The sequence below is a fragment of the Artemia sp. Qi Xiang Cuo genome, chromosome 21, assembly GCF_049724085.1.
Source record: "Artemia sp. Qi Xiang Cuo chromosome 21, ASM4972408v1, whole genome shotgun sequence".
Classification (NCBI taxonomy): domain Eukaryota; kingdom Metazoa; phylum Arthropoda; class Branchiopoda; order Anostraca; family Artemiidae; genus Artemia; species Artemia sp. Qi Xiang Cuo.
Genome location: NC_142814.1, coordinates 25,705,602 through 25,719,527, shown reverse-complemented (window position 1 = coordinate 25,719,527; position 13,926 = coordinate 25,705,602). Strand labels below are relative to the sequence as shown.

General features: G+C 36.5%; 1 protein-coding gene across 1 annotated transcript; it reads right to left on the bottom strand.

The window, feature by feature from the left end:
- Nucleotides 1–2,449: 2,449 nt before the first annotated feature.
- Nucleotides 2,450–3,463, bottom strand: Trmt61 (tRNA methyltransferase 61). Its single transcript, XM_089106622.1, is given in 1 exon segment — nucleotides 2,450–3,463. A coding segment is annotated over 1 exon segment (903 nt). The 5' UTR covers nucleotides 3,419–3,463; the 3' UTR covers nucleotides 2,450–2,515.
- Nucleotides 3,464–13,926: the final 10,463 nt, after the last annotated feature.

Below are 13,926 nucleotides of genomic sequence, written 5' to 3'. Positions count from 1 at the left end.
AAGGCTCATTCGATTGGAATGGCTAGTGACCTTTTTAATAGCCGAAAATAATTGGAAGGCAACTAACACCCTTTCCACGCCCACCATTTCCCAAAACAAATCCAATCCAAATTTCGAGATAGCCATTTTTTGCAACGTAGTTGAAAGATGTGTAAATTATGTTTTTGAGGAGGGAACTCCCCCCAAAGCCCTCAGGGCAAGGGTTGTAAATTCCGCCCTCGGAGCATACGAGGTTTTTTTAGTGAAAGCAGTGCTTTAAAAACTTCGAAAAAGGCTCATTTGAATAGAAACTCATTGGGCGAGTGGCCTTTTTAATAGTCGAAAGGGATTGTAGGGCAACTAACCCCCCCTCTCACGCCCACCATTTTCCAAAACACATCCAATCAAAATTTTGAGATAGACATTTTGTTCAACGTAGTTGAAAGATCTGGGAATTATGCTTTTGAGGAGTACACTCCCTCACAGCCCTCAGGGCAAGGTTTGTAGTTATGCTCTGGGGGGATATAAGGTTTTTATAGAAAGTGTTGCCGTAGAAACTTCTATAACGAATCATTCGATTGGAATTTCAAAGGGCTGGTGGCCTTTTTTAATAGTCGAAAGTGATTGGAGGGCAACTAACCTCCCTCTCACGCCCACCATATCCCCAAACACATCCAGTAAAAATTCTGAGATAGAAATTTTGTTCAACGTAGTAGAAAGGTCTGAAAATTATGTCTTTGAGGATGAAACTCCCCCCACAGCCCTCAGGGCAAGGATTGTAAGTTATGCCCTGGGAGCATATAAGGTTTTTTTTTATAAACTTCTAAAAGGACTCACTCGATTACAAATTGAAATGGTTAGTGCCCTTTTCAATAGTTTAAAATAATTGGAGGGCAACTAACCCCCCTCTCACGCCCACGATTCCCTCAAACACATGCAATGAAAGTTTTGAGATATTCATTTTGTTCAACGTAGTTAAAAGTTCTAAAAATTAGGTCTTTTAGGATGATGACCCCCTCAGAGCCCTCAGGGCAAGGGTTGTAAGTTACGCCCTGGGGGCATGTAAGGTTCCCGCCCACTCACGCCCACCGTTTCCCAAACACATCAAATCAAAATTTTGAGATAGCCTTTTTTAAACGTAGTTGAAGTTCTGGATATTAGGTCTTTGAGGATGATAAACCCCCCTTCCCCCAAAACCCTTTAGGGCAAGGGTAATTCCAGGGGGGCATATAAGGTTTTTTTTATAGAGACCGTTGTCATAGAAACTTCAAAAAGGGCTCATTCAATTGGGAATTAAAAGGGCTAGAGCCCTTTTTAATAATCAAAAGTGATTGGAGGAAAACTAACACCCCTCCCACGCCCACCATTTCCCCAAACACATCCAATAAAAATTCTGAGATGGACATTTTGTTCAACGTAGTTGAAAAATCCGGAAACTATGTCTTTGAGGAAGACATTCCCCCCACAGCCCTCAGAACAAGGGTTGTAAGTTATGCCCAGGGGGTATATAAGGTTTGTATAGAAGGCATTGTCGTAGAAACTTCAAGAGGGGCTCATTCGATTAAAAAATTGAAAGGGCTAGTGCCCGTTTTAATAGTCGAAAGTGATGGGAGGGCAACTAACCCCCCTCTCACGCCCACCATTTCCCAAAACACAACCAATTAAAATTTTGAGATAGCCATATATTTATGGCTATCTCAAGAGGTTTAAAAAAAACTCTTTTCCAAATCATCCAAGAGGTAAAGATCTTGGTGCTCTTTTTATAGAAGTTTCGGAGAGTTTCTTTTTTTTCGTTAATATTAGTCAAATATTACTTGTAAATTGTACAAGCAAGTCAGAAACTAGTAGCCAACTTACCAATTGTTTACTGTAAGATAACCACTAATCCTCTCCTTGATTTTTATCAATTATTTTTACTCAAGTTCAAATGTATCTTTCGCTACGTTATCCAGAGCCCAAGTTTTCCCATATGAAGTAACTGTAAGGGGCATGTTTATTTTTCAATTCTTTTTTCTTCAACAACCCCCACTTCTTTTTTCTTAGATTCCAAGCATGTAACATTTTACAGGGACCGCAATGGAAATTTTGATACTGTCTTCTCTAAGGGACCCTCCCCCTTCACAAGTCGCATCATTACCTTTTATCCTAAGACCAAACAACACTGAAAACAATTATTGGTCTGATGAATGATTCCTAAGATACTGACCTGTAGTATTTCGGCTGGGGCATCCAGTATATCTCTTTGCACAAATGAACAAATCTTAAAGGAAATAACAAAAGAAATTGTTCAAAATAAGATTTTGGGGAAAGAGGTCACCCCCTTGGTATGTGCCTGTGCACATTGTCAATTTTTTTCCTGAAGGAAGAATCACTCCTTGGGAGTGACTCTGGATTGACCTTATAATTAATTTGCATTATATATGTCTAATTCAATTTCTAACGAGTCTAAATCTAGATTCAAGGCCGAAAACAGGGACGTCATGAGTTTATTAAGAGAGCTTTGCCTTCACTAGGAGCCATTAACTACCTGTATTTCTTAAGATAAAGAGGACTTCATTGGAGCAGTAGCAAATGTCAAATACCCAGTATGTCCTGGCATTTTCAGAGGGGCAGTAAAACCTCTAAAACTTTTTAAAGAAGGACTCATACTGTCATCGTCAAAAGAAAATAAATCAGAGTCAGCTACACTTATATTTATGACTTGGAATTCTCTTTCAAGACACTCTATCATCGTTATTTATGAAAATCGAAGCTTTTCCAGCTCAGTAAACGTTTTTTGAACTTGTTCTATGCATGGTGAAAAGGAATAAATCCTCCCATTACTTTTTAAAGAGGTTAACGCATGGTTAATTGCTAGCCAAGGAGAAGGTAGGTCAAGAAAAACTGCGTCAGCAACATTTTCAAGCCCAAAACCAGCTTCAAAAACATTCTGGTTGTGTACAACAACTAAATCTTCAAACCCATGCTCTTTAAACTCTTCAGATGCAATCTTTGCTCTTTGTTCATGAAATTCATAGGTATGCAACTTCCCATCAGGAGCGATGGCTCTGATCAATGCATGAGACAACGAGCCACTCCCTGTCCCAGACTCTACAACAATACATCCAGGTCTAATGTCTAGCTGAAGCAGTACCATGCTTATATCTGGAGTATACAAAACTTGGGTTCGGTGGGGAAAAGTAACAGTCCATAACTCAGGTGTTGGCTGAAGAATATATCCATATCCCTTGCTAAGATTCACTTTAGCCCCGTATCTCATTCCAACTAGGTCCATCACTTTAAGAGCACCACGAACTGTTTGGAATATATTTTCAACTTCATTCCCTTTTCTACTAACAATTTTTGGCATAACTTTAACAAAATGTATTGAATGTGGACTGAAATACAGCATCACAGTATCATTTTCTTCAATCTTGTCTTTGAAGTTCTTAAAACTCATTTTGTACCACCTAAAAAAAAAATAAAGACAAGAAAGTTTTTATTATTTTGACATCCATACATAGGGGCGGAAGGGGAAAGGATTCTCTTCTATAGAAAATTTTAAAGTCCCCCCATCCCTCCTCCAAAAGAAATATTCTTTTCCTTTTTTTATTGATATGAGGATGCAAAAAATTTAGATATGGAGGTAAAACCACTCTAATATTCTAGGTAAAAGAGCCTCCCCCAAAAAATACTTTGGCCTGTTTTGTATCAGATTTTATTCACTTTTTGCTGCAAGCTTATGCGTCATGATGGTCTACCATTTACTGAAATATATCAAGTAAATCACAGAAAATCACACTCATTTTCAATTTATTCTGCTCAACCCTATATCAGTTGCATCGTATGACAGTATCTACCTGTTTTGAACATTTGAGCAATTATACTGTGTAGCTGCGTAACAACAACAACAAAACTAGCGGTGTAAATCTAGTGCAAGTTCTTACTTTTCTGATAAGGCACCTAAGAGTCGTAGTAGGTTCCACAAAACTGGGCCACAAAACCAACGTTTTTTAGGGCGACGCCGAAAGTATTCACGACCCCCCCCCTCCTTTAGGTCGTGTTCCATTCAACTTTCAATCTTATCCCCCTGCATACCCGATACAGTGCATTATACCTCTGGAACCCATCCCTCAAAACAATCCTCCGCCCACTGTACTTACGCCTGCCCAGTCTGTCCAACCCCACCAATCACTTTGCTCAATTCGGACCATCCCCAAACCCCCCTTACTCATTTTCCTCCCAAAAATCCCCTTCCTTTCGACTCCGTTCTTCTCCGTGCGTCCAAGAAGTTACCGACCGGTTCTGGACTCCACCCGTTATTTGCCGAAGCAAACCCAACCTCTCCCCTCTCAGACACCCCCCACCTTACTTCCCTCCCTCAGCATCATCTTGCCCCCCCCCAACCCGCATATAAAGATCACTCCCAATTTGACTTATTCCCAGATCACCAGGAAACCTTTCTCCCTTCCCTGGCACTTTATCCCCCCTTGCTACCCTACCAATATGACTCTGGTTTAAGAGTAAGCAGGCAGAATGATCCACAGGTAACACATTCATGCAAAATTTTTAAAACCTCAAATAGTAAGACGAATTCCACCGCAGTTCCATCCCAACTTAATAATATTCCCATAATTTGTTTGCTGTCCTCCTTTTCTCTCAAGCCCGGTCCAGTCCCGCCTTTTAATAATGCCTCAAAACCACACCCTTACCCACAACACCCTTCTCACAAACTTCAACCCCAAATAACTCCATCACGAATTGAAAAAAAATCCCAATACCCAAATCGGTTTAAATTTCCAACTTTCCTACTTACCAATGCTGAGAGCCTGAATTTTGACAAAATTACCGAACTCGAGGGTATCTCTGAAATTCATAAAATTAATATTATTGTTGTGACAGAGGTTCAGTCCCAGAACCCAGATTTCCTAAAAATTAGCAATTATACTCAGTTTATAAAACTTCGCCCTCCCAACCACCCTCTCGGGAAAAAAGGGGGTGGTATATTATTTTTTGTCCAAGATAACCTCCAACCTAATCTCATCCCCACCCCCAACTTATCAGATTATGATGAAATTCTATGGCTGAGCCTTCGACCGAAAGTACTTCCCCACTCTTTTAATTTAATTGTAACCACTGTCTTTTATCATTCCCCTAACCAATGTATTGACCAGAAACGCAAATTTATACAACAATTTCTTATAAGTGCTGAATTTGTGTTGTCAAAGTATCCGAACGCTGGTATTTGCTTACTTGATGATGGGAATGACCTGAGGATAGACTCTATCTGCACCTCTCTTAATATTAAACAACTGGTTAAAATATCTACAACAAAAGGTAACACCTCTCCGGATGTTATTTGTTCAAACATGAGTAAGTTTTATAACTCCCCGCAAGCACTGCCACCACTAGGAGGCAGTTACCACTATTGTCTTCTTTTTTCTCCCTCCTCAGCCATTGAACATTCCTTTACTACCTCCTTTGGGGTTTGCCGTCCCCTCAGTGACGCAGGACTTTTTTCTTTTGGATCATGGCTGGCCAGTGAAAGTTGGTCAGACCTTTATAATTCTAATAACCTTGATGACAAAATTTTGATTTTTCACAAAAAACTAATTGATTCCTATTTATTATGTTTCCCAGAAAAAAAAAATCAGAAAGTGCTCCAGTGATAAACCTTACATAAATAATCACATAAAAATATTAATCCGCACGAAAATAAGCTTATTTAAGAGGGGTAATTTAGCTGAAGCAAATAAGTTAAGAAAGGAATTAAAAAGTCAAATTAGAAAAGCTGCCCAAGCCTATTATAAAAATTAAATTAAATACTTGTGCCATGATAAACCAATGAACTGGTACTCTGAATTTAAAAAGCTTACCGGCAAGAGTCAAGAACAACTAAATTTTAATATAAATGAACCTCCAAAGACCACAGCTAATAACCTCAATAAGTTTTTGGCTTCTATTGTCCAGAGTCTTCCACCACTATCTTACGAATTTCCAGATATTCCTGTTCCTTTTTCACTCCCACATATTTCTCCACTTGATGTTGTAAAAAAAATTGAAAAACTAAAACGATCAAGTATTTGCCCTTTAGATATTCCTGTTCCTCTGATTAAAGCTTTCAGTGATTACCTCTCAAAACCCCTATCCACCCTGTTCAATGAAATTACCGAATTTGGATAGTTCCCTCAAAATTGGAAAAAAGGCTTTATTACCCCAATCAAAAACAAAAATGGGAAGCCTGGTTTTGATGGCAGTCTTCCTATTACCCTCACCTCAATTTTTTCAAAATTGTATGGAAGTTTTCTTGCAGACTGGCTTAAGGTGAAAGTCCTCCCCCTCATTAATTTTAGACAGTTTGGTAATCTTAAATCCGCGTTAACCTCTTATTGCCTGATACATCTTGTTGAATCCATGGGTAAGCTACTTGAAAAACCTAACACTTGGCTTAATCTGATTTCTATTGATCTTCAAAAACCTTTTGATTTGATTAACCACAATTTACTCATAGATAAACTTATAAATGAATTCCACATTGAAACTTTCCTTGTTAAGCTTGTTGCCTCTTTTCTTTCTAATAGATCTCAAGCAGTTAAATATTTAAATTGTTTCTCAGATTATCTCCCCATATTTAATGGCATTCCTCAGGGGACTATTCTAGGCCCTCTCCTTTTTTCACTTATGATTAATAACCTTTCAACCCTTTACGACAATAGATGGAAATTTGTCGATGACTTGACAGTTTTAGAGATATGTCATAAAAACATCTTTAGCAACCCGATGGGCATACTCCAAGATATTGCCTGTGAGGCCTCTTCCCTTGACATGACTGTTAACCCTTCTAAATCCGCAATAGTCTCAGTAAGTTTCCTTAAATCCCCTCCCCTTTTTCTTGCTCCTATACCTCCTGAAACTTCTGTCACATCTCTTAAACTCCTTGGTGTTACAATTTCTTCTAATTTGAAATTGGATGCCCATATAAATAATATCCTACGACAAGCAAACTCCTCGCTTTCCCTCCTTAAACTTTTAAATAAATTCAGTTGCCCCGAATCACATTTACTACAAGTATACATTTCTTTTGTGCGTCCCATATTATAGTACGCTTGTCCTGTGTGCCACCCTGGCCTCTCTAATGAAGCAACATAAAAAATTGAAAATGTCCAAAAGAGAGCTCTAAGAATTATTTTTAAATAGGGCAAGATACTGTATTTGTGTTTGTTAAATATTTCAAACCTAGAGACCCTCGAGAGACGAAGAAATAATTTGTGCCTCCGTTTTGCAAAAAATGCCATAACAAACCCTCGGACGGCAAGTATTTTCCCCAAACGTCACTCCCCATCCAGATTACTGCCGCCTCGAGCTGTTTCTGATCCCCTCCCTGTTTTGTCCCCCATTCACTGTGTTACTTCGAGATATGAAAGAACTTTTGTCCCCTTTATTACAGGAAAAATTAATAAAATGTCACAATAGTTTCTTTTTTTTCTTTTTTTTGTCCCCCCCCCTTCTTGACCAGTTTTTATTTTTTAACTTTTTTATTGACTTACTGTTGTTGGATTATTGACACTTTCTTAGTGTCTCTTTTAATTCATATGCATTTATGTCTCGCTTTTTTTTTCTGTGTATATACGTTTATTCCCCCCCCCCCTCCCTTTTTTTTATGTCCGTTATAATTCTTTTTCCGATTCGTATTTGTGTAAGTTTAGTTTGATCAGTTGTTATCTTTTTATCTTTTTAATTGACTTTTTACAGTTTTAATTATTGACTGTTAAATAATTGTTCATTATGATTTTTCTATTTCGTCGTTGTTGTTTCATTTTTGCCAGTTTTAGTGCTATCATTTATATTGTCAACTCTTAAGTCCGAATTCGGCCCTTTATGGGCTTGTGACAGTGATCTTTTTGAAATAAATATCTAAATATCTTAAGCCACCATTCTTATTTATTGTTCAAACAGGCTTCTTCTTCTTCTCTTCATGGGGTACCGAGTGCCATGAATGCCACAGGAAAAACAGGTCACCCCTTATACTTCTTCCAGTTGCTTAGTTTGACAACCAAACTCCCCACAGTCTAAACATTCATTCATGCCACGAAACATTTTTTTGTGGTGTCAAAGTCAAGTTTTACTTGAAGTAAGATCTAAGCGTAGTTAAGTTTGTCCATGGAAGCATTTATTGTAAAATAATAACAAGGAAAGCGTTTCCAAACCAACGCAACTCGGCCGAAAAAGCAAAGATGCTCCCTGACAAAGCTTACATCACAATTGGTCTTACATCAGAAATTTTAGCAATCTCCCAAGTATAGATGAGACACTCAATTGGAAGAATCATCCAATTATTTTCCTTATTTCAGAATATTTCCACCACTGAGTTCTGCTTTTCAAAAGAAGAAAATTACACCTCAATTTCCGCTCATACATAGTTCTTACTATGTACCATTTTCTTACCATACTATCCTAATTATTTTTTCTTTGACAATGAGTTCAATCCTGTCTAATTTATCATTTTTTCTTTGCATTTGCAGAAATTCATAATTTTGGATTAAATCCTTTAAAGTGCAATGCCAAAATGATCAATGTGTTAGGATGCAAGAGTGATTTTTGGAACTATGATATTTTTTTTCTATAAGGTAATACTTTCTATATTGTTCAAGAAATTCCCTCCTTCCCTTTGTCCAGTGGTACTTAATATCTGTTTGTTTTAGGATTTGTTTATTCAAACTTAGTAAGATATTTTATTTTAAATTTTGACTTGATTATTCATTTTCATCTTTTGTTTTATTTTAGGTTACATTCAGTCACTCGTAGCTAATTTCTGTTTCACTTATTAAATTATGTGATTATTGTTTGTTTTAGATTTGAATAGTTGCTCTTCACTTTCCTTTGAAAATCTTATTCTTGGAGAAAGTTATTTAAATAATACATGTTTGTTTTACTATTGACAGGTATATGGTATGGGTCGATTGTAGGAATGTGTAATGTCTTCCTGCTAAAAACTAAATGTTAAATTGCTGTTTAAATTTAAGGTACAACTCTAGAACATTTGTAAAAAGACACCTTGTATATACGTAAGCAAAGTTGAGGAAATGGAAGGTGGTTTTGGAGGGAGTACATGCCTAGTGGCCCCACTCTTGTCCAAGCACAAATTAATTTCTTGGTTTTAGGGGACTTAAAGGAGGATTAGAAAATTCACTGATCCAAAAAAAATATTAAAAACTTCAAATACCTCCCCCCCTCGATAAGGCTCTGTGGCTAGGAATGCAAGGAGAAAGAAAAACGAGACAACCAAAAGACAAAAAAGAGACAAAAGAAAATATGAGAAAAGTAATACAGACACACAAAAAAAGAAAACATCAGTCAGCAACCAACTGGTTACTCACCAAAAACCAAGCTAGAGCAAAGTTACTTGCCCAATAAACAAAACAGAACACAATTCTAACTTGAACCAGAGACATCAACCACCCGTGGGCATTAAAAAAAAAAAAAATTCTTTCTCTTTCTTTTTGTGTTTATATTATCTTAATTATTATTCTCAAAAATTGGTGATTATTGATTGCCAGCTTTATTTTAATAATTAAATAAAAAAACAAGTTTTCTTTTAACTGAAAGTAACGAACGACGTTAAAACTTACAACGTACAGAAATTATTCCGTGTATGAAAGGGGCGGTCCCCTCCTCACCGCCGCGCTATTTAAAGTTTTTTAAAACTCACTAAAGTTTCTCATTGTTAAAAAAAAATAAGAGTCGTTAGAAAGTCAAACTTTAGCATAAAGAGCAAGGTGTTGAGGAGGGGACAGCCCCTTTCATATACGGAATAATTTCTGTTCATTTTAAGTTTTAACGTCGTTCCTTACTTTTAGTTAAAAAAAATGTTTTTTTATTTAATTTTTGAACGTTTTTGAATTAATGCAGGTTTTGATTTTGGCTCACCTTACATGAATAATTAAAACAAAATTTGCATATTAATTTTACTTTTATTTGGTTACAGTGGCTTTCTCAAAACTTGTTTAATTTTATTTACGAATGTTTTTATTAGTAATAAATATACGTAACTTACGAATTAACTTACGTAACGAACTTCTATATTCATATATTTTTAATAGGTATATTAGGGGGCTCGCCCCCTAGTCAATACCTCGCTCTTTAAGCTAAAGTTTGAATTTTGTTCCAATTCTTTAAAAATGACCCCTTAATCACAAAGGCCGTTATTTAGAATAAATAGCTCTTATGAAAGTACTAAAAAAATCTTTGGCTTAAAGAGCGAGGTATTGACTAGAGGGTGAACCCAATCATACACGTAATATTTTCTGTTCGTTTTATTTTCTGTTCGTTTTTAATATTTTCTGTACTCCTTATTTTCAGTTGGAAAACTTCTTTTTTATATATTTAATTTCTGATCCTTTTTTTTTAAATAATGCTGGGACATCCGGCGCCTCCTTCATAACAATGTCCCTTCCCCCATGAAAACTTCCTTCATGGAAAGATCTTCCCAAATAACCCCCGACCCACCTATCCCCCTACTACCAGAAAAAATCCCTCCTGAAAACGTCTGTATACTTCCTAATAACCAATACTATATGTTAACATTGGGCAAAGTTCATAACTTTCAGCCCTCCTCCGGGGACTTCGGGAGATTAAGTCATCCTAAAGGACATACTTATCATATTTTCAACCATGCTGAACAAAATGGCTATCTCAAAATTTTGATCAGGCGACTTTGGGAAAAAAATGAGCGTGGGAGGGGGCCTAGTTGCCCTCCATTTTTTTTGTCACTTAAAAAGGGCACTAAAACTTTTAATTTCCTTTCCAATGACTCCTCCCACGATATTCTAGGACCACTGGGTCGATACGATCACTCCTGGAAAAAAATAGTTAAAAAAAATAAAATAAACACGCATCCGTGATCTTTCTTCTGGCAAGAAATGCAAAATTCCACATTTTTGCAGATAGGAGCTTGAAACCTCGGCAGCAGGGTTCTCTGATACGCTAAATATGATGGTGTGATTTTCATTAAGATTCTATAACTTTTAGGGGGTCTCCCCTTTTTTCGAAAATCAGCCAAATTTTCTCAGGCGCGTAACTTTTGATGGGTAAGACTAAACTTGATGAAAGTTATATATTTGAATTCAGCATTGGAATCTGATTCCTATGATGTATCTATTGGTATCAAAAACCCCTTTTCTAGAGTTTCGGTTACCATTGAGCCAGGTCGCTCCTTGCTTACAGTTCGTTACCACGAACTGTTTGATTCCAAACTGGGGTAGGTACTGTGCTAATTTAATTCGTCATGATGGGAAGTGATAAAAAACTTTCAAAATCCTGTTCTGGGGATTTCTGCTACATTGCTGGGCGTCTTCTTGAGCTTCAAAATATCCCAATAAATGTTTTAGTATTTTAAATAATTCTATAGGTCAAGAATAAAAAGCCGGTTCAAATTTTCCTTCCTCAATAAATGGCCAATATATTTCTAACTTAAAGGGGCACACTCAATGTGGCAAAACAAATAGATAACAGCAAACAACGCCAGAAATACTAACTCATATGCATCAAGTTGTACAGGAGAAGCCATCATGTTGTCTTGACAAGTGCATTTCTGAATACCCTGTATTTTAAACCGTAGAAAACAAGATTTCAAACAGTTCTTGGTAGCAAACTGTAAGTAAGGAGTGACCCGGCCCAATAGTAACCAAAACTCTGAAAAACAGAACTTTGATACCAATAGATATATCAAAACAATTGGATTTTTATGCTGATTTTAAATACATAAGTTTATTATGTTTAGTAATACCCATCAAAGGTTACGAGCCTGAGAAAATTTGTCTGACGTCGAAAAAAGGGGGGAAAACCCCCTAAATTCATAAAATCTTAATGAAAATCACAACATCACATTCAGTGAATCAGAGAACCCTACTGTACAGGTTTCGAACTCCTATCTGCAAAACTGTGGAATTTTGCACTTTTTGCCAGAAGAAAGATCACAGATGCGCGTTTAGTTTTTTTCCAGGGGTGATTGTATCAGCCCGGTGGGCCTAGAAGATCGAGAGAGGGCTCTTTCTAAAGGAAATTAAAAGTTCTAGCACTCTTTTTAAGCGACCAAAAACTTGGAGGGCAACTAGGCCTCCTGCCACGCCACTATTTTCCCAAAATCGTCCGATCAAAATTCTGAGATTACTATTTTATTCAGAATAGTCGAAAGGTCTAATAATTATGTCTTTGGAGATAACATGACGCCCCTCCACAACCCCTGGGGAAAGGTCCTTAAGTTATAAAACTTGCCCATTGTTTTACGTATAGTATTTGTAAGTATTTTGGGAGGTATGCATAAGTAGAATGTGCATAATGAATTAGAGTACTTTACGTTCCTTGGCACCTTTTCAAGGCACTTTTGAGGTTCAGTGATTTGTATCAAGGCCAGGTACTTTTGAGGATCTATGAACCGTATCAAGGCCATACACTCTTGAATGTCACTTTACTCTCTAGCCTTGAGAGATAGTAGTGCAATGACTTAGTTGCACAATAGATTCTGAGAGTTCTATGGCTCTCATGCATCATTGCGCCATATGGGTTAGAGTGATTCCAAGTTTCATTGCCCTTGAGTCAATAAATTCTTACATAATTGGTGTATTTAGCCTTGAGCGTTTACACTTAACTTATTCATCCTTAGACAGGAAGCAAAATATATATCATTTGTATAATTCATGCCTGGATATAAATATCAAGATAAATCCGAAAGACAATAATATGATTAGCATATATTCAACCTTCAGAACTCAATTGTTTCAAGTACACTCAAAGCGTTGAAATGCTAATAGCTTACAGAACAATCCTTAGAAATCAAGTAGAGATGGGGTTATAAATGCAAACGACAATACTATGAATAAATTCTTTTTTATATTTGGATTGAATGAAACCGGTAAACGGTTGAAACTTTAATGGCTTACCAGCTAAGGGTAAATCTGAGGGAATGGTGACTCCCATGCCACATTATATACATATTACAATATGATTAGCATATATTCATCCTTCACAAGGTCAATTGATTGAAGTAGAGAAAAGCGATTAGGATCAACCTAGCTTCACTTCTTGGCTGTGGTCGCTATTATACACAAGTACCAAGTGAGAAGTGCAGTTAATATAGAATATTGTTTAGTATTGGAGCTACTACAAATTCTTCTTACAAAAAGTCGTTTACATTTTAGGCAATAATACTCCCCCATTTGTTTGTACTTTTTTTTTAATTTAATGTTTTTTGAACTTTCATTTTTTAACATAAAAATTTTTTTCAACTCTTTTACATGCCTTAAAATGATAAGAAATGTACTTAAAACAAAAAAAAATCACATTTGATATTTTCGAAATACGGAATGAGAATGGCAGATATGTTAGTCGTGATTTTTACTATTAGAAAAATAATGTTTGTAGTATCATTTTCCTTGTTTTTTACTTGTAATTTTTTGAACTCGAAAAATTTTAAAACTTTTTTTTATTATTTATGCGGCTGTACCAATGGTACTCTATGGCTGGTTATCCACACTACCTACTTTATTGTATGTTTTCAATCAGCATTTTTTGTACATTGGAAACATAAACGCTTGCATCATATATAAAAAAAATGAAGATGAAATATTCAAAGAAAGTGTTTGCACAGGACAAAATCATCGTTGCGTTGAATGCTGACAATGTAAAATATTTGAACTATGAAACAAGAAATAATGGGGATTTTATTGGAAATGTATGCGTGCATTGTCATGAAAGTAAGAGATTACATTTCTTTGGACTACCGAAACAAGTCGCTGATGCTGGATATTCAAGAGTGAGATATCAAGAGATGACAGTCCCCAAAGAGAATGCGAACATAAAACTAATAGTTGACGATAAGGGTCAAATTCTTGCTCATGGCTCTGGCAAACCGTACCAGTTGATAGATTCTATTGCCGTTGTTCTTTCTGATATTACTATTCAAATGAAAGC